The 17,817-nt window shown below is 41.2% G+C and overlaps 1 protein-coding gene across 5 annotated transcripts in view; it reads right to left on the minus strand.

Moving 5' to 3' along the window:
- LOC309368068 (multidrug resistance-associated protein 1-like) overlaps positions 1-16,611 on the minus strand; it is a 29,003-nt gene extending 12,392 nt beyond the window's left edge. The window contains exons 1-15 of one of the 5 annotated variants that reach the window (XR_014167523.1): positions 16,336-16,611; positions 14,787-14,848; positions 12,915-13,056; positions 12,134-12,288; positions 10,111-10,288; positions 8,466-8,720; positions 7,451-7,516; positions 6,470-6,607; positions 5,480-5,626; positions 3,773-3,857; positions 3,605-3,671; positions 2,205-2,331; positions 1,667-1,843; positions 494-661; positions 204-390 (exon numbers count right to left, since the gene is read on the minus strand). Coding sequence is in view for 3 of the 5 variants with exons in the window: in XM_081907858.1 (XP_081763984.1) it covers positions 204-390; positions 494-661; positions 1,667-1,843; positions 2,205-2,331; positions 3,605-3,671; positions 3,773-3,857; positions 5,480-5,626; positions 6,470-6,607; positions 7,451-7,516; positions 8,466-8,720; positions 10,111-10,288; positions 12,134-12,288; positions 12,915-13,056; positions 14,787-14,848; positions 16,336-16,506 (2,125 nt within the window). In the remaining 2 variants the exon portion in view is untranslated. Of the gene's footprint in view, positions 1-203; positions 391-493; positions 662-1,666; positions 1,844-2,204; positions 2,332-3,604; positions 3,672-3,772; positions 3,858-5,479; positions 5,627-6,469; positions 6,608-7,450; positions 7,517-8,465; positions 8,721-8,967; positions 9,093-10,110; positions 10,289-12,133; positions 12,289-12,914; positions 13,057-14,786; positions 14,849-16,335 lie in introns of those variants that run through there. The other 4 variants (XR_014167524.1, XM_081907858.1, XM_081907857.1 and 1 more) reach the window with 4 other exon arrangements.
- Between the last annotated feature and the right edge of the window lie 1,206 nt (positions 16,612-17,817).

The following is a 17,817-nucleotide window of genomic DNA, read 5'->3' on the forward strand; positions in this document are numbered from 1 at the left end:
AGCTACTGTTCAAAACTAGGGAAGTCCTACATGTCATGGAGGCAATAAGCCAAATCTATGGAAACCAGGGTTATAACAGGTATGTCTGAAGGGAGGCGGGCACAATATACATGCATTGGCTTTTATCATTTTGAGCACAGGGTTCAAATGTCACAAAACAAAATCACACAAGTTGGCTTGTACAAATCTGTTTTGTTACCTACTTGACACTGAGGGCATCTCTTCATCTTCCTTTCCTCCACCAAAGGTTTGAATAAGCTCAGCAAAGTTTGCTCTTCGAGAAAGTAGGTCTTTGTAACTTCCCATTTCAGTAATTCTACCATCTTCCATCATGACAACTATATCGGTCTGAGAGAGGATTGCAAGGTTGTGCGTCACTAAAATACGAGTCTTGGGAGAAAGAAAACACAACCATGTTTATATTTTACACTGTTAAATAGGAGAATGTTAAAAGTATTAATTCCAAAGACTGAAAAGAAGCATCATTACGTACCTTGTTTTTCAATAAGCCTGAGGGCCCAATCACCTTCTCAAAAAGATGCTTCCCAACATGGACATCTACTGCAGATAAGGGATCATCTAATAAATAGAGATCAGCACTGCTGTAGACAGCTCTAGCTAGGCTGACTCTCTGTTTCTGGCCACCACTTATATTCACTCCCTAGGAAAAAATAAGGCCAATACTATTCAAAACGTTTAAAAAAACAATAATGTACTTCCTGCCCCAGCCCCAAAATCCTTAATATAACACATTAATATTGATAATATTAAAAAAGAAATACTCTTATCAGTAGAGTATAAAAACAAGATTATAAAGTAGTTAGAAAATGACCTGTGCTTTGGCCAAGTTTCACTCTTTTACCTGCTGGTGTGTTTAATATTGGGTGGAGAACATGGGGCCCTCCAGATGCTGTTGAACCACAACTTCCATTAACCCAGCCAGCATGGCCAATGGCCAGGGAAGATGAGTTGTAGTCCAACAATATCTGGAAGGCCACAGATCCCCTGAATAATATTCACACTGCAGTCCCAAAGGATTTCTGTCAATAGATGGTGTTCTTGTAAACATACAGTCATACCTCAGGTTGAAGTAGCTTCGGGTTTAGCATTTTTGGGTTGCGCTCTGCAGCGACCCGGAAGTAACAGAGCGCATTACTTCCGGGTTTTGCCGCTTGCACATGCGCAGACGCTCAAAATGACATCATGTGCATGCGTGGAAGCGGGTTGTGCTCGCCTAAAGATGCGAACGGATCTCCGGAATGGATCCCGTTCACATTCTGCAGGAAGACCTTTTACAGAGTTCTGTAAACGTTAAGTGACAGTTCTTCATGTAAGATCTGCACAGGGACATGTCTGTCAATGTGAACTTGAACATCTTGCTACGTGCCAGTCACTCCACATGGAGTAATAGTGTCACTAAGTTAGTGCAAAGTCTATATTCTGTGTTATGTTAAGTACACAATATTACCCCACTCTCAGTCTGCTTTTCCGATTTTATTAAGGGCACAGTTTCATCTCAGCAATGAACTATCACCACAACCAATAAAGTACAATTTGAAAATGGCTCACACAGATCCCTAATGAAGCCCAACTGTCTTTCTTAGTACTTTTAAATTTAATCCCTATCCTGAATAAACTGTCCACGCACATGGGCATTTTCACTTACCCTTTCTCCAATTTCTGTTTGATCCCCAGCTGGTAATTGCTCCAAGTCTGGCAACAAAGCACAGGCTTCCAAAACCTTTTCATAGTAGAGTTTGTTCAGTTCCAGGCCAAAAAGAATATTTTCCCGTAAGGTGGTATTCTGAATCCAGGCTTGCTGGGACACATAAGCAACTGAACCCTGAAAGAAAGAAGAAAACACACTGAAGTGTGCAATGCTCTGAGAAGAGCTGAACTCCATGAATGAATATTCATCTTCCTGCAGACACTACAATTCTAGCTCTCTTCAGACCACACTGCTAGAATAAGCCTACAATAGGACTGGCTCAAACCCTTATCAGTGTAGAGAAACAATGAATTCTTGAGAGTTCAAGAAGAGCCACAGAATTTGTTTTCTTTTTTAAAAAACACCTTGTTAAAAAGGTAATATGAAAAAAATACTGCAATTTTTTCAAGACTCAAATACACAGGAAAAATACACTTACAAACAATAAACATTTTCAAAATAAAAATAATCTGAAGCCAAAACAGTCTCATTTTACTTTTCTCTGAGCAGTTCCTCCTGTTTTTTCCATTTCTCCCAGAACTGCAGAAAGGAGAGATGATTTTCCAGCTCCTACTTGACCCACAACAGCAACCAGTGAACCTTCTGGGATCTCTAGGTTCAGTCTAGAAATATTGAAGGAAAGAAGTAGAATTTATTTAATGGTTGTTCTGAAGAATAAGAATCCTTACTCAACAGTAAGCTATATCCTGCCCTCCTTGTACTTTTGGGTCACCTGGGTTGCATAGCTTCCTGCAGGGTCCTAGTGTTTCAGTACCACTGTGTGCTGTCACAATAAGGGTTGCCTTCCACAGGCTTTATACACATCATAGCTAGAAGCCACCATCCATTTATCTCAAATTACACTCTCAGCCATCAACATTTTACCATTCCCATCCTCGTCTAGTTAAAGTTTGTTTCATATCGCCCCTTTTATTAGCTCATGTGTGAAACATGGGGCAGGGGGGGTATCCATGGAGAGTGGGTACCCACATCTTCAAATGCTTCTGGCACATCTACAGAGTGCACAAATTAATTCTGTAGCAGCAAGTCTCTGGTGAACCTGGCAAATGTTTTACTGTTTACCGGTGGACCCGAGTTAATGTTTTAACATGCCATCCATACAGATCGTGGCAGTTCCTTTATTTTGTTGTGGATGTCCAACATAGGCACACACCTATTATATATACACACACATAACTACTATTGTTGATGTGAGAAAACCTAAGGATGAGGCATCATGGCTGTATATCAATTTTTAAAAGGGCTATCACATAGATGATGGAGTAAATTTGTTGGGACTCAAATGAATAGGTGTGAATTACAAGAAAAAGAATTTCAAGTAAATATTTAAGAACCTCCTGACAGTATGAGCTGTTTGATAGTGGAGCAGACTGCCTTAAATGGTGGTGAACTCTTCTTCAGTAGAGGTATTTAATCAGAGGTTAGATGAGACATACTTTACTAGTGAGTTGTCTGAATCAACTGGAGTTTGAATTAGATGACCTTATATAGAAACTGAGCTTTCACCTTGTTTAATAACCAGCAGACTCCAAATTAAGGCACAGCTCTTATATCCTGGATATCCTGTTTGGGCAACATATGATTATTTGCTTTAGGCAGAAGAGGATGCCAGGACCATTCTCATAGCTGCTGTCAGATGTAGTGCATATGAAAAATGCAGAGCTACCTGTACTAATGTTGCCTGCAAATCTGATCTTCCAACTATTTGCCCTTTCAGAGATTCCTTCCCTTCCCAATAAGGTTTTCCCCCTCAGTTCCCCCTCACTATAGGATGTATGAGTTCTCCTTTTCATTTGATCACTCATCCCCAGTATTCAGGACATTGACCTTAGCACATGATTACAGATTAGACTGTAAATATAGTTTGTTTCTTACTTATTTAAGGTTGGAGCTCCAATCTTCTCCCAGTGGAAAGAGGCGTTAACAAATCTAAATGCATGATCTTGAAGTTCAGAAACAAAACAACTCAAGTTAACAGACACAGACTCTTCAGCCCAAGTTCTCAAGCATCAGTCATATACTGGAAACAGATGAAAAGCTTACCCCCACTGTAATCTGTGTGGATGTTTTGAGGGTTGAGGTCTTCAGAAGACAGAAAATCATCTAAACGAACTATAGAAACCTTTGTCTGCAAAAACAGGTGCACGCTTAGTCAATTTAGATTTTACAAAATGATTTCGAGGACATTACAAACCCATGAAGATTTTTTGCTATTTCCAAAAGCAAAGTAATGCTGAACTGCTTACAATTAGCCTGAGGCTGAAAACGCACTGTTTGTTTGCAAAAGTGTCCCATATGCTTTTCTTTAGCCACGTGGGGAGCTAGTTCTCTGTAGGGTCTAGTAAACAAAATAGAGCACACTCTACTTCCTTACAATAAGACAGCAATCCTATAGTGCCTCCTGGGTGGACTAGATGGGGCTGAGAAGAGTTCTAGCCCAAAACGCCTACAGAACACCAGGCACAGGAAGGCTGCATTAAGTATTCATCTGTTTTCACTCTGATTTTGATTTAGTAATTCATTGCTGAAGGTAGCTTGCAGCATTGCAGGCAATGAAAGGTAAAGCATCATGATCACAGAAGGGACCCCATTTGCAACATCCTTTATACATCACCTTTGGGCTCTCAAAGTGATTTACAACAGTTAAATGATAAAGAGAGCATTAAAACAAGGCAATAAAACAAATTCAGAAACAGGTAGGAATCAAAAGATGTCTAAACGTTAGAAAGCCTTTACTGCTCAGATAAAAAGCATTACTGAAGGGGGCCAGCCTAATTTGGGTTGCCATATTTTGAAGAGCAAAAAAAGACACATTTACCAAATTCTATTTTTAAGTATGGATTTCAATGATGACTCTACCCATGAAAAAGAGGACATGTCCTGGAAAAGGAGTACATATGGCAACTCTATGAGTCAGGGTGTCACACTCGTTATCACTGGACTCTCATGCTTAAGCCATAATAATAATAATAATAATAATAATAATAATAATAATAATAATAATTTATTTATACCCCGCCCATCTAGCTGGGTTTCCCCAGCCACTCTGGGTGGCTTCCAACAACACACTAAAATACAATAACCTATTAAATATTAATAGCTTCCCTAAACAGGGCTGCCTTCAGATGTCTTCTAAAAGTTTGGTAGTTATTTTTCTCTTTGACATCTGGTGGGAGGGCGTTCCACAGGGCGAGTGCCACTACCGAGAAGGCCCTCTGCCTGGTTCCCTGTAACTTGGCTTCTCGCAGCAAGGGAACCACCAGAAGGCCCTCAAAGCTGGACCTCAGTGTCTGTGATTCCATTTTTAGGCAATCTGTACCTCTGCCTCACCCTTGATGCTTATTTCCTTTGGCAACTGAACTGAGGGCAGATGCATTTGTATAGGAAGAATAGCAACAGGGAAGTAAGTGGTGGATCCCATATGAGTTTGGCTTTCCACACTCATGCATCAATTTTTTTCTAAAATCCAGGGTCATTCCCTTCCTGCACTATATGCAATTGTTAAAACAAACAGGTCTGGCCCCAACTTTCAAGATGTGCTAAGAGATTCATCAAACTCCCCCCCCCCAAGATAAACTTTGAAAAGGGAAGTTTGCACATCAGTTTAGCAAAGTCCCTTATAATTTTATCTAGCAGCATAAACCAATACATTTTAAATGTTAAATAAAAGATGAAAAACGTGCACATTATTAAATGTTATTTAAGTACCACAAATATCCTTTCTAGGATATGCTCAAACAGTATATTTACCTGAGCTATTCCAGAAATTGCTGTAGGCAAGTCGAACAAAGGCAGTCGTAAAATATTAAACAAAGAGATAGAAGTAAACACTTTAGCAGCGGTTAAAACATTTTCTTCATCCAACAGAAAATATACTCCAAATGTAGTCAAAGAGACCTTTAAGAGAAAGAAGTAATGGGGTTCCCCCCAAAGGTTAAGAGCTCAATTTTCAGTAGTAACTGACTGAACAGTGCTTTAGTTTATTGCTAATAAACAGCATGACTGACAGGAAACAACTCAATTCAACATATGTTTCCTTGGCAGAAACCACTAGCAAAAACCAAGCTCTCTTAAGTGCCGTTTCACTTAGTTTAGCTTACTTCCAACTGAAAGTTGAAGACCTTCATATTCATAGAGAAAGAAAGCATATAAGTAAGGCACAGTTTGGACTATTTGCTATGCAGATAGTATCGATTTGTCCTACAGCTAAAGCCAAAACAACATTAGGCTGCAATCCTAAAATGGAACTTATACATTCAAAATGAACTGCAAAGTTATAGCAGCATAAATGCACCAAGTCTTACCTAATAACTAGCATTATATTCCAAACTAAGCTTAAACTAGACCCATTGGGTTGGATCCTAAATTGTTCTTCCATTCATATAATTTCCCAGACTTTCCTTAAAATTTTATTTTGCTTCCACCATGGTTTCTTCAGAATTTCCCCAAACTCTTTACTTTCTTGTTACATCAAATTAAAATCTAAGCACGAAAACAAAACCCTACTTTGTAATCAGGAAATTTATTTTAATAAATTGCTCTATTTGATGCCCAATACAGAAGGATTACTTCATACACTGGTGGTTTTTGAACCAGCATGTGATAAATCTTGGATATGTACCACATATTCTTAATGGTGGCAAAATGGTTCTTTATCAGCAGGGTTGTCTTGCACCCAGCAAGATGTAGGATATATAATTACCCAACTGTATAAATGAGTGCTATTTCATTAAAACACACCAGGAAAGGGATACAAGTCAACGTCAACATGGAGAATGTTGTCAGGTAGCCAGAGGATTTCAAAACATCGATTTCACGTTCCCGAATGTCCACAATCTTTTTCTGATATGATGGCTCCCATGTGTATAGCTTGAGAATCTAAACAGAGGTGTACATTTTGAAACACTGGCACCAGTTAGCAATATTGTGAAATACAACTTTATGCTCAAACATGTGTTATTATAGTACATTTAAAGTGCAAAACATGCACACACACCCCTCATAGTGATGTGAAAAGTAGGCTGTGTAGCAGTTCCTCATAAAACCCATGAAGACAACTTTTCCATTCTATATCAGAGGACACCATCACGGTTTGACATTTACCTCAAACAGAGACTCTTCCCTAAGAGACACAAAGTGATCAGGTAGTCCATTCTTTTTCAGGTAGGGACATTCTATATGGCAAATGGAAGGACCTCTGCTTGAGGCAATTGATTTTTTCTCTAGTGCCATCAGTGTGTGCAACACTTTATGGCATACAAGAGGACAAGTTGCTGCCCTGAGGAGCTTGCAATCTAAGATGTGACACAAGAGAAAAAGGAGAGGAAAGGGAGGGGAAGGGAAGGGAGGCAGGGCTAAACAGGTAATATGTGGCTGTTTCAGTTGCATGCAATTAGGCTTATTCTTATCAATTAGGGCATTGAAATTTCCTGGTTGTGATGCAGCACACTATACGGCAGAAGCTTGCCCAGTCCAGACTCTGAATGAATGATATGAGAGTCATCTTGAAAGAAATATAGTGCACTCTTCCTGAAAAAATTCACATTTTTGATAGTGAAAAAGGGAATGAATCATAATCACAATAATTGTTCAGAAATGGCAAAGTGCATTATCTATTATCAAGTTAGCTCAAAATAATCTACATGTGGTTATGAATTGAGACATATATATTGTCCTCCATAATCAGACTAAACAAGTATACAGACTCATTATCTGTCTTACCTTTATTCCATGCAAGATTTCACTTAGGAGTTTAATTTGCTGATCCTTACTCTTCATTTGACTTTTCTGAAAAACAATAAAGTTTATTAAGAAAGGTTATAGGATTAAAGATTCCTTTTTTATGCTGCATAGCACATATATGTTTCATATCCCACAACTGATACAGCCATTGAGAATGCAAATCAGTAATGTTTCAGGCAGAATAACTGTGGTATTTATTTACACTGGTAGATGACTGACTTTTTTATTTGTTTGTTTTTTTAAATAAGCATTATAAAGACAGAAGATTTGATAAATCTCATTTAGCAATTGGGACATTGAACCTGTGTGACAGACACCCTCACTTAAGTTGGGTGCTGGGTAATGTGCTAGATGTGTCATTAGATAAATCTTTCCCTTTATTCCCATAGTAGAGGTCTTCAATTAAGTGTTTGTGGTAGGGTTTATGTTTAACAGCAGTAAGTTATTATAATTAGATGAAGGGGAACCCAGAGGATCTAAGTAAGGATATGGCACCTTTGGAGCACAGCTAGAACTTTATGTGTTTGCACTCAAAGATAGCTTAGTTGCTACTTTGGAAAGGCACTGCACTTTGCTTCAGACACTCCTTACTGAGATATTTAAGATCTTTTTCAGCTTCATACTTCAAAGCTGTCACTGGACAGATAAATTATTTCTAGGATGACTACTGTCTTACGCTACACATAAAACACCCCAACCTCTCTTAGAAACCCAGCCTTTCCTCAGGTAGCTTCACACTTAGCTTCAACATGCAATGTGCCAGACCTGTTGCCTTTGGGAGACCTCCTGCTCACTGTCGAGTGCCATCATGCCCTGAAGTCAATGCTGCTCTTGGGTGAGCATGAGGGGGCAACAATGGGATCAGGGGCTGGGAAAGCCTGAGTGCTTCTACTTACTTACTTACCTAACTCAGGATGCAACCCATTCAAATTAAAATGATCGTCTCCCTATAATGCAACAACTTTCTACAGTACGTTCAACTGAAATTTCTTACCTGCAGTTGCTTGACTTTGGCAGCAAAAAAAGCATTGGCTGGTAACACCAGAAGCAGCACACTAACACCCGCTAGCACCGAGGGGCCCAGTTCTTGCCAAAGGAAGGTAATGGCCAGGAGGATCTGAAAGGGAGCTGACCATAAGAGGTTGAGGTTGACTGCCAGTTCCGTGAGTTGCTGGATATCTGATGTCATCAAGTTGACAGTTTCCCCAGTTGTATACTTCTTTCTTGAAGAGCTAGATAAATTTAAAGCCTGCAGCCAAGGAAAGACAGATGGTATAATTAATATTCTGGAAACACATTTTGTAATAGTCCTACCATTGTGATACAAAACCATAAAAGATGGCCACTTTAAATTATCTGGATGGATTTATGGGAATGCTTTTAAAACTTAAGCATGCCTCCATCAATCCAGCCCAGCAGAACTTTGCATTCACTATTAAAATGATGAAACTTATATACAAGGAAGTTCCATGTGCACATTGGAACAAGACTAGAACCTTTGAAATATTTGCTAGAATTTCTTGTTTCCACTAGCAGATCAGGGGTGACAAAACTTTTTTGACCAGGGGGCAGATCTTTATCTCCCCTCAGCTCCCATGGGCCAGCTCTGACAGGTGGATGGAACCACCCATTTCTCAATCACTTGACATCATAATGATGACAGATGATTGACATATGCATAGTCCCACCCACTTGCCAAAGCTGACCCATAGGAGCGAAGGGAGATAACGACAAAGCAGAACTGAACGCCCCACACATCAGCTAATGTGTGGGAAGTTCAAGCTTACTTTCTACAGGGTATGGGTGTATCAGTCGCTTCCCTTTGGGAAGTGGCCAGCACACCCTAACCAAGCAGGATGGAATTCCCCATGCATCAACGGATGGGTCAGCGCTCAGTTTTGTTTTCTGCAGGGATCAACTTCATCTGGGGAAATAGTGTGTGCAGCTGAACCAAACAGGACTGAACCCCCACCCAATGGTTAACATCACCTGATTGACAAGTGGACGTGGTTTTAGAAGAACAGCCTGGAAGGCCAAACTGGAAGCCCTGGCAGGTCAAGACTGCCCCAGGTGCCACAGGTTCCCCACCTCTGATTTATATTCTCCACTTTGCAAGAATTTACTTTATGTCAGTATCTGAACTTTCTATAAATCAGTGGAACAGCTCAAAAAGCCTGTTCACCTTCCAGTCCTCATTGTCTCCTACCCACTCCCAAAAGCTGAAAATACCAGATTGAACACCTTTTGAAAATGTGTGGACTTGGGTTTTTAACCAGAGCATCTGCCACTCAGTTCTGAAAGAACTGATGGAGGAGACATAAGGAAAGGAAATTCCTCACCTTCTGTTCCTCAAGGCAGATCTAAGTGCCCCCTTGGAAAGGTCTGTCCTGAGGACCCTGGAACCTGAACGGAAGACCCCAAATGCAGGGCAGGGGGAATTGGGAAGGCAGCTTGAACAAGCTAGATTCATTTGTGCAGGCTGCTTCTATCCAATTTCCCCCTGATAACAGCCTACTACTACGGCCCCCTGCCCACATCCCAAGGCTTGGGAGGAATGAAATGTGGAAGGGGCAGTGGGGATTTCCCTTCTGCAGGCATCATTGCCCCCGCCCCCAATATGGACAGACAGGAGAGATTACCTTTTTGTATACAAGGCCAGTGACGGCAGTTCGAATTTTCCCAACAGTAAGCAAGTTAAGGCGCTGGTAGGCCTGTTGGATTAGTGTCTGCATAACAACCACAAGCAGAAGAGCCACTGCATAGCCATAGCCATTCCAGAGTGGAGCAGAGGAATGCTCACACAACAGAATCATTTCCCTGCAATGCAAAACAGCAAAGTTTATTTGATTTTATTCTTAAAGCAAATTATGACCCTATACCTATTCATATAACACAGTGAATAAGCTTCCAACTTTCATTAGATCCACCTAGTTGAAAAACCAGGAACACCTGGGTGATGTTTATCTTGTTCCTAGAATGTGGACACTGAACAAAGATGCCGAGTTTCACCCAGGTCCTGACCAGCTGGATGTCATGCCCGGGTGGGCTTCACTGTGCCAGGCCATCCGCTGTGACTGAGAGCAGATGAAGGCAATGGGTAAGCTGGCTGAAGGGTGGCCACCATCATCTCAGCCAATATCCTCTCAGCTCCTGGGACACAATCCATATGATCTGCAGCATCCCACCCTGAACACAGAACCCCTTCAAAGGCTGCATCCTAAGTGTAGGAAATGCTATGTGCTCCAAGAATGCTTAGCATATACAGCGGATGAGTGTGGCCTTTGCATATGGAGGCAGAGGGAACCATCATGTCGAAAGCATAGAAATATGCCTCTCACTGCAACAATCTGGCAGCAGATTCCAGAAACTACTTGGCCTCTGATGCATTTGCACAGGTTGCCCAGTCTCCATATGTCACCGACAGGGGCAGGATAATTTCTAAACTGAGCAGCACTAATAGCAGAGTTAACTGTGATAAGAGGGCTGCAAAGTTAAATTAACTGAAAGCCTTTAATCAATAAATAGGCATCAATGATGAACTGGGCAGCATATTTTTTAAATACAGTCCTTTTAAAAACTGAAAATGGCACCCACCATCCTAAAAGAGGTATTCCTCCTTTAACTGCAGAAGGAAGCAGATTTTCCTAAGCTGATGGCAGTTGAACTACATGTAGTCATCTAAAAAATGAATTATTATTTATGTGCCAGAAATATTGTTATCCATATGCTAATTTAACAAAGTTCCTTAATCAATAACAATTATTTTTTAAATCAGGTTGCAACTATAGTAGTAGTAGGGCATATAGCTCTTACTGGCACTGTATGCCACTTCAATGTGTGCAATACAACTGCTATAGTAGCCTTAGAGTCCTTGCGTTAGCATAAAGCACTTCTGCTTTCACAAGGAAAGACACCTGATGTCAACAACCCTCCCTATCTACTGATCTGCTCTTGATTACCGAAGGATGCTCTGGAACATTATCATATATGATATAGAAAGATGCAGTAAGTGAGGGAAGTAAGTGAGAGCCAGGTGCTCCACCTTGCATAAACAGAAGAACCTCATTGCTAGCACAAACTAACCACTGGATACAGCCCACAGTTAACCACCTGCAAGCTGCTAACAATTAACCCACAAACATTATCTGACAGACATATGCATGTGATGGCAGCGGTACCCAAACTGATAGCATCAGGTTAATCCAATGTCTTAAACACAGACTACATATCTCTGATTTCAAGAAACTATGCAAATTCTGCTTGCATTTCATTCAAGTTGAAAATGTATCAACATGCAAGAAGCACAATTGGTAAATCATCTCCTTCAAGCCAAATAATACTGGAGATTTTAAAAAGCATATTATTTAAAAGTAAACAAAGCGGTATGACAAATGTATGTAATTAAATAGCAGGAGGTCAGATTTTACTGTCAATGGTCCAGATTTTCCAGGCCAATTACTAGGAAGAGTAGTCCTCCTTCAAGCCAATAACTGGTTTCTAGCTAATTAATATTACATATAATTTGTATTAATTTATATCTCAACATACAGATACATTTGTGAGATTTTTGCAAGAAATTTCAACCACGCAACAGGAAGATCTGGAAAAGCCCAAGGCACCTGGATCTGCCAGCTTGATATTAAGGCATATTTGCAAACTTACTTCATAATCTGTGGGCTCAGGAAAGCTAAAAAATCAGTGGCAACTTTCAGAATAGCCACCTTGATCAATAAAAATTTAAATGTTTGCCATAGTGGTGAAAGGAGAGATGGCTTTTGGGAAATTGGCTTTTTTGTCACATCTTCATAAGCAGGAGCCTGTGGATTAAACAGATATGAGATCTGAAAATATGGAAATGCTGTTTGCCTACAACAAAAGAAAACCCCTCTAAAACCAATAAATGTACAGTAACATTTTAAAAGTGGCTCCGCATACATGTTTGCTGCAACACAATTTGTATGTGTGGTGGCAAGCTTCAAGCTTCCAAAGGAACATCAATGTTCATTCCTAGCAACATGTTTAAATCGGTTGTTACCAGATTTCCAGTAGTTGCCTAGAGCAACATGCATAAACTCTAAGAGGCATCATCTTCCTTCAGATGGTCAGTTCTCACTGTACATGGAGGGTATAAATTGTGTGATTCACCTAAGGGATTACTCATCTAAGGCATTAAATCATGTATCTACTGAGGCGATCAGGTGTTCATTCCAGGGAAACATCTTGAGCAAGCAAGCATCACACAGGTATTGCAATCTAAAGAGACAGACTGGGTGGAGAAAACAGGTAAAAGGAGAAGCAACAGCAGCAGCTTATGCATGTGTGACACAGGAGTTCTTTAAGAGATGAAAAGTCATTCCAGTTCTTCAAGGCCAGGTTATAAATCTTGCCTCTGGAAGCCCATGGCTTCTTTCAGGGACATCTTTTTTATTGCCATCAGAATTACCTTTATGTCCTTGGATTTCTTAAATACTTCCTTTCTCCAATGCTTTTCAAACTCTGGACACACAATGTAGGATGAAACACTTTCAATGAGCTCAGACAGGTCTTCCCTTTCCAATGGTTTCTTATAGCCTAAAGTTATAAATCTGTTAAAAGACAAGTTAATCACAAAACAGTTCAAAGATAAGTAACAACCAACAAGATAGTAAAACATAAAGGAGTGAAAAGAGAATTGAGAAAGTGCTTATTTCTATAGTTATAATCTAGTTCCCTATTTCATCCAACATCTCCTATAAAACACTGTCAAATCAACAAAGTGACCGCAGGGGAAATGTTCCATGTGATTTGCTTCCATAATAATAAAAGGAAATAGTGTTGGTTACTCACTCCCCTCATCTGTCCTGTGAACAGTTATGAAACCACCATGGCATGGCTTTAGAAGTATGCAGGAAAATAGGAACAGGGCCCAAATTTGCTCACACAATCAAAAAAAGGTCAGAGGTTCTACACCATGGGTATTTACAACTGCATTTTACATTTCAGCTTATGAAAATAAAGCCAAAGGAGCGTTCAAACATGAGGGAAGCACAGCACGCAAGACAGCAGTTACTGTCTTGTCATGGTTTACTGTGAACCAACAGTGTGCTGCTTTACGCAGCCCCAATTGCTCCCCCTTTGCTACTTTCCTGGCAGAAGCAGAAGAAATAAGACCATAATTTGTTGTTGGCTGATGAATCCTGGCTTGTTTGGGAGCAACTAACCAGGTTGGTTTATCATGAGGAGCCAACCTAGATTGCAGCTCCACGATTGGTTTCTCCCGCAGACGCCAAGGGAGAGGCAAAATGGGAGAGTTCAGGCTACATGTAGCAGCATGCTGCTCATTCACTGTAAACCACAATATTGTGACAAGAAAATATGACCATTCTGACAACAGCAGGGAGACAGGTGACAAGATGGCTCCAAAACAGAACACATCAAAAAGAGGAAAATTCCTCAGAGGCAACATCCTTAAAGAATATGTCAAAGGTTCAATACTGTAGCCAACATTACTGTGCGTCTCCCAACAGAGAAAATTGCCAGTATCAGGAAGAACAGGAAGTTTGAAAGAGGCAGAGCTGGGGGAAAGCAGCCCTGCGGCCTATATAAAGAAGAAGTATCTTAAACAGGAGTGACAGCCTGCTGATCATGAAATCATTGTCTGGTCAGCTGGTGGCCATTCCAAGTCTTGTACAATGGCCTGCAGTCCTATGCATGCATATACGTGTATGAGACACAAGCACACGCAGTTACACAGAGAGTTGCAGCTTATATTAATATCTCATTTGCAGCCAGTATCATTTATGTGCTTAACCGTTCTTTTCAATCTAGACTTTTTTCAAAACAAGTCCATGATTTAAAAGATGTAAGGAGTGCAAAACCACCACGGGTAATTAACATAATACTTAGTGATGACTGACTCACCTAGCAACATTAAATGTTTCAACTTCTCCAAGAGGAGTTCAAAAAGAACATTTTTTATATAAAAAAATCTTAGTATGAGTTCTGTTGACTTAGGGAAGTGAGTATGCAAGAAGCCTGTGCACAACAGCACTCTGCACACCTGTTGTTCCCTGCATCTTAGGTATTCAGAGGCATAAGGCCTCTGTGCAAGCGTGATAAGTCAATGTGGGACATGTTTCTCCAGTTTATTATTACCAAAGCTCCAGACCTACATGGAAGCATGTATATGTTCTGGGGTGGGTGTGGCTTAAAACAAATAAATCAACCTTTAATCATTTATAAGACAAGGCTTTAAAAGCTTTCCTATCTTTCCAGTGTCTGGTTAAGCACAAGGACCTCTATTGTGAATTTAAAACCACATATATAACTTTTGTACCTGCTATACCAGGAATATGTTATCTTGCTTAAAAAGGAAGCACTTTCTTCAGGACTGCATTTCTGTAAAAAAGCAAACAAGAAAAAACTAGGCTAAAGCCTTCTCTGTGTCCAGACTATATATAAAAAAGTGAAATTCAGAAGAAGTCTACAACTTTGCTATCAGATTTATATGAAATGAGAATTACACACACTATTCTAATATGCATATTATTATTTCTGTAATGTCATCAAACTGTGGGGCACTTCACAGAAGATACATTTCTAGATCTTTTATTTTTCGTGTGCATGCCAAAAGACATACATATAGACATACTTAAATAATAGGGACTGAAGGAACTATGGCTGAATCAAGTATTGTAGTTCCAACCAACATCACAATGGCTGGTTCTGTAAAGAGGTTTAGGGCAGGCAAAAGTTAAAGGGCTTAGGGGAAATCCAGTCTGTCTACGACATACATATTTTTTTGCCAAAAAATGGGTGAGACTTGTTCTCAATTCTTCCTTTTTTCAAACTCTCTGCTTCTGTTCTATTTGGAAACCTGCCTCCTTTGCACATTCTTCCCTTAAATCTCAGCTTCTCAGAGCTCCATTACTTGAATCAGCAGAGTTAGTAACAGTTTGGGATGTGTGAGATTTTGATCAGGACAATGGAATGGGGCAAAAGGATTAATTAAGCATCCCCAGCAGGAGAAGCAGCACCTCGACCCCAATTCAATTCCAACCCTTCCTCCTTTCAGGTGGCTTTCTAGATAGGAAATCTGATCACAACTACAGTAATCTGCTTCACTTCTATTTCAGCCCTTTGTGTCAAGAGTCAAAGTGACTCATTTAAGGGCATTCAGAGTGTGTTATCCTTTCCACCCAGTACTCTCACTGCCCAGATAGCAAACATGAGAGAGAGGTCTTCCAGATCTGAGGGTGCGTGCAACTTCCAGGTATGTACTTGTGAGACCACTTCCAAAATAAGAAGTTATCTGTTGATAAACTCTTCTGGGTCTTTATGCTTACAAGCTGTCAGCAGAAAAGAAAAACTTTCAGAATGCAAAGGGCTCACCCGATCAAGCTAGGAAGTCGCTTGAGACCTTGATTCATACAGGTGTAAGCTTCTGCCTCCAGGCCCAGCCAGTGCAGAGAGGAGCCGCTCATTTTCTTCCGCTGCCTTTGACCCAGCCCCCGCTTTAGGCTTTGCCCAGACGCAGCCTGTCCCCTTGAGCCTCTTAGCATTTTAACCAGAGCACCCTAGGGGTCCTTCCCAGCGCCTATCTGAACACAAAGCGTACTCAGCATAACCAGCTGGAGGACACAGGATGTTTTTCTGGAGAAAAACCACATCCACCTTTTTTTTAATTCTCGGGGTCTCTTAGGATTTCCCAGCCCAACCTTCCGCGTGCGTGTGTGTTGGAGCCTGGAGAGTGCTTTTGGAAGCTAAAGGACAATGATTTCCTAAACAGCCACACCGCCTGGAATCACCTAGTCGGATTTTACGCGCGCGCGCTCCCCCCGAACACCATGCAAAACCCATCTATGGGCGAGTCGCCTTGCAATTACCTTTTGGTTGAAGGGCCGGAGGCGCTCGTAGGAGCCCCGCTTGTTGGCCCACGAGTCCCCCGGCATATCCCCGGCTGATCCCGCAGGCTCAGCGCCCGTCGTCCCTAGCGCAGCTTCAGCAACAGATGTTTTCCGCTTAGCAGCAGCAGCCCCCCCGGACGACGACTGCATCGACAGGCTCGGCTCCTCCGATCGGAAGCGAAAGGAACCAATCTAGCCGCCGGCGGCAAATCGGGGGCGGAGCTCCCGAACTCAGCCGCCCGGAGACAGCGTTGAATAGAAAGGTGAATGGGGAGATGCGCGATTTATCGCCAAAGCAAAAGTCCTGACGTCCACGCCCGCGCGCGTCAGAAGTGATTGCTTCTGATGGCGGGGGAACAGTACACGCCTTTTCCCTTGCTTCCAAGGCGTTAGGACACCGCCGTGAAGTGAAGTAAGAGCGAGAGACGGCGATCAGAGATAAAGAAACCTGTGACACTCCAGATGTGGACCAGGAGGTCCACGGGTTCTTCGCCCCTGACTAGACTAAGATCTGCTTTTGCCACCTGGGGTTATTCATCCCCCCAGCGCTTTCAGAGTTTATTTGTGATTTACCCAGGACTCAGAAATTATACTACCTTGCTTAAGACTGGACTGATTTTCCTAAAGAGTATCCGCTGTTTTAATATGGAAATCATATAGAATCATCATAGGAGCCTATGCATGCCGGAACACCTTGCCCTGTTTCCCACAGAACTGGACATGTTAGAACCTATGCTTCCAAAAGATAGCCAGCAAGCTTCTGGATCCTTCCCTTCAGGCTAGCTTACTGCAATAAGTTCATCTAGCTTTTCTTTTTTATTGTTTCCCAGGCAGATGCCAAGAAACCAGCACAACCTGTTTATGAATACGTGGTTGCACATCACCAACATTGGTCAGTGGAATAGTCCCTCCCAATGCAAAGAGCAAGGTGAAATTTTAATTCAAATTGTGGGAGGGTTAAACTCCCCCTACACCCACCACAGTTCCAATCCTGCTTGGCCTTAATGGTACTTATCACCATTTAAAAAACTGAATATGTGCATATTAAATGCAGCAACATTTTTAACGTTTCTATGAATTGGTGTGTAGGAACTTCAGAATTCTTCCTACCAAGAATATTATTGATGACTAGAAATGCACTGATCAGCCAGGAGGCAGATAAGGATTGTTTCCCCGCCTCCCCTCACAAGTAATACTTAACATGCACATGGGGATAAAGTGGGAGGGATAGCTCTCCCAAAGTTGTAGTGTTTCTGACCATCGTCTGTAATGAAGCTCTGTGGAATATATGTATATGGCACTTGGAAGGTCAGGACTTCCAATATACAGTATGTCATTTCTACAAGAGAAGGCATTTCCTTGTAACAGTGCAATTGAATACAACCTGTGATGTGATTCACAGAAAGCTGCATGTACTGTACACAACTTGATTTCTACACATAACTGCATGGAACCAGCAGG

Source organism: Podarcis melisellensis (genome assembly GCF_964234715.1).
Source record: "Podarcis melisellensis genome assembly, chromosome: 4".
In the NCBI taxonomy this organism is placed as follows: Eukaryota; Metazoa; Chordata; class Lepidosauria; order Squamata; family Lacertidae; genus Podarcis; species Podarcis melisellensis.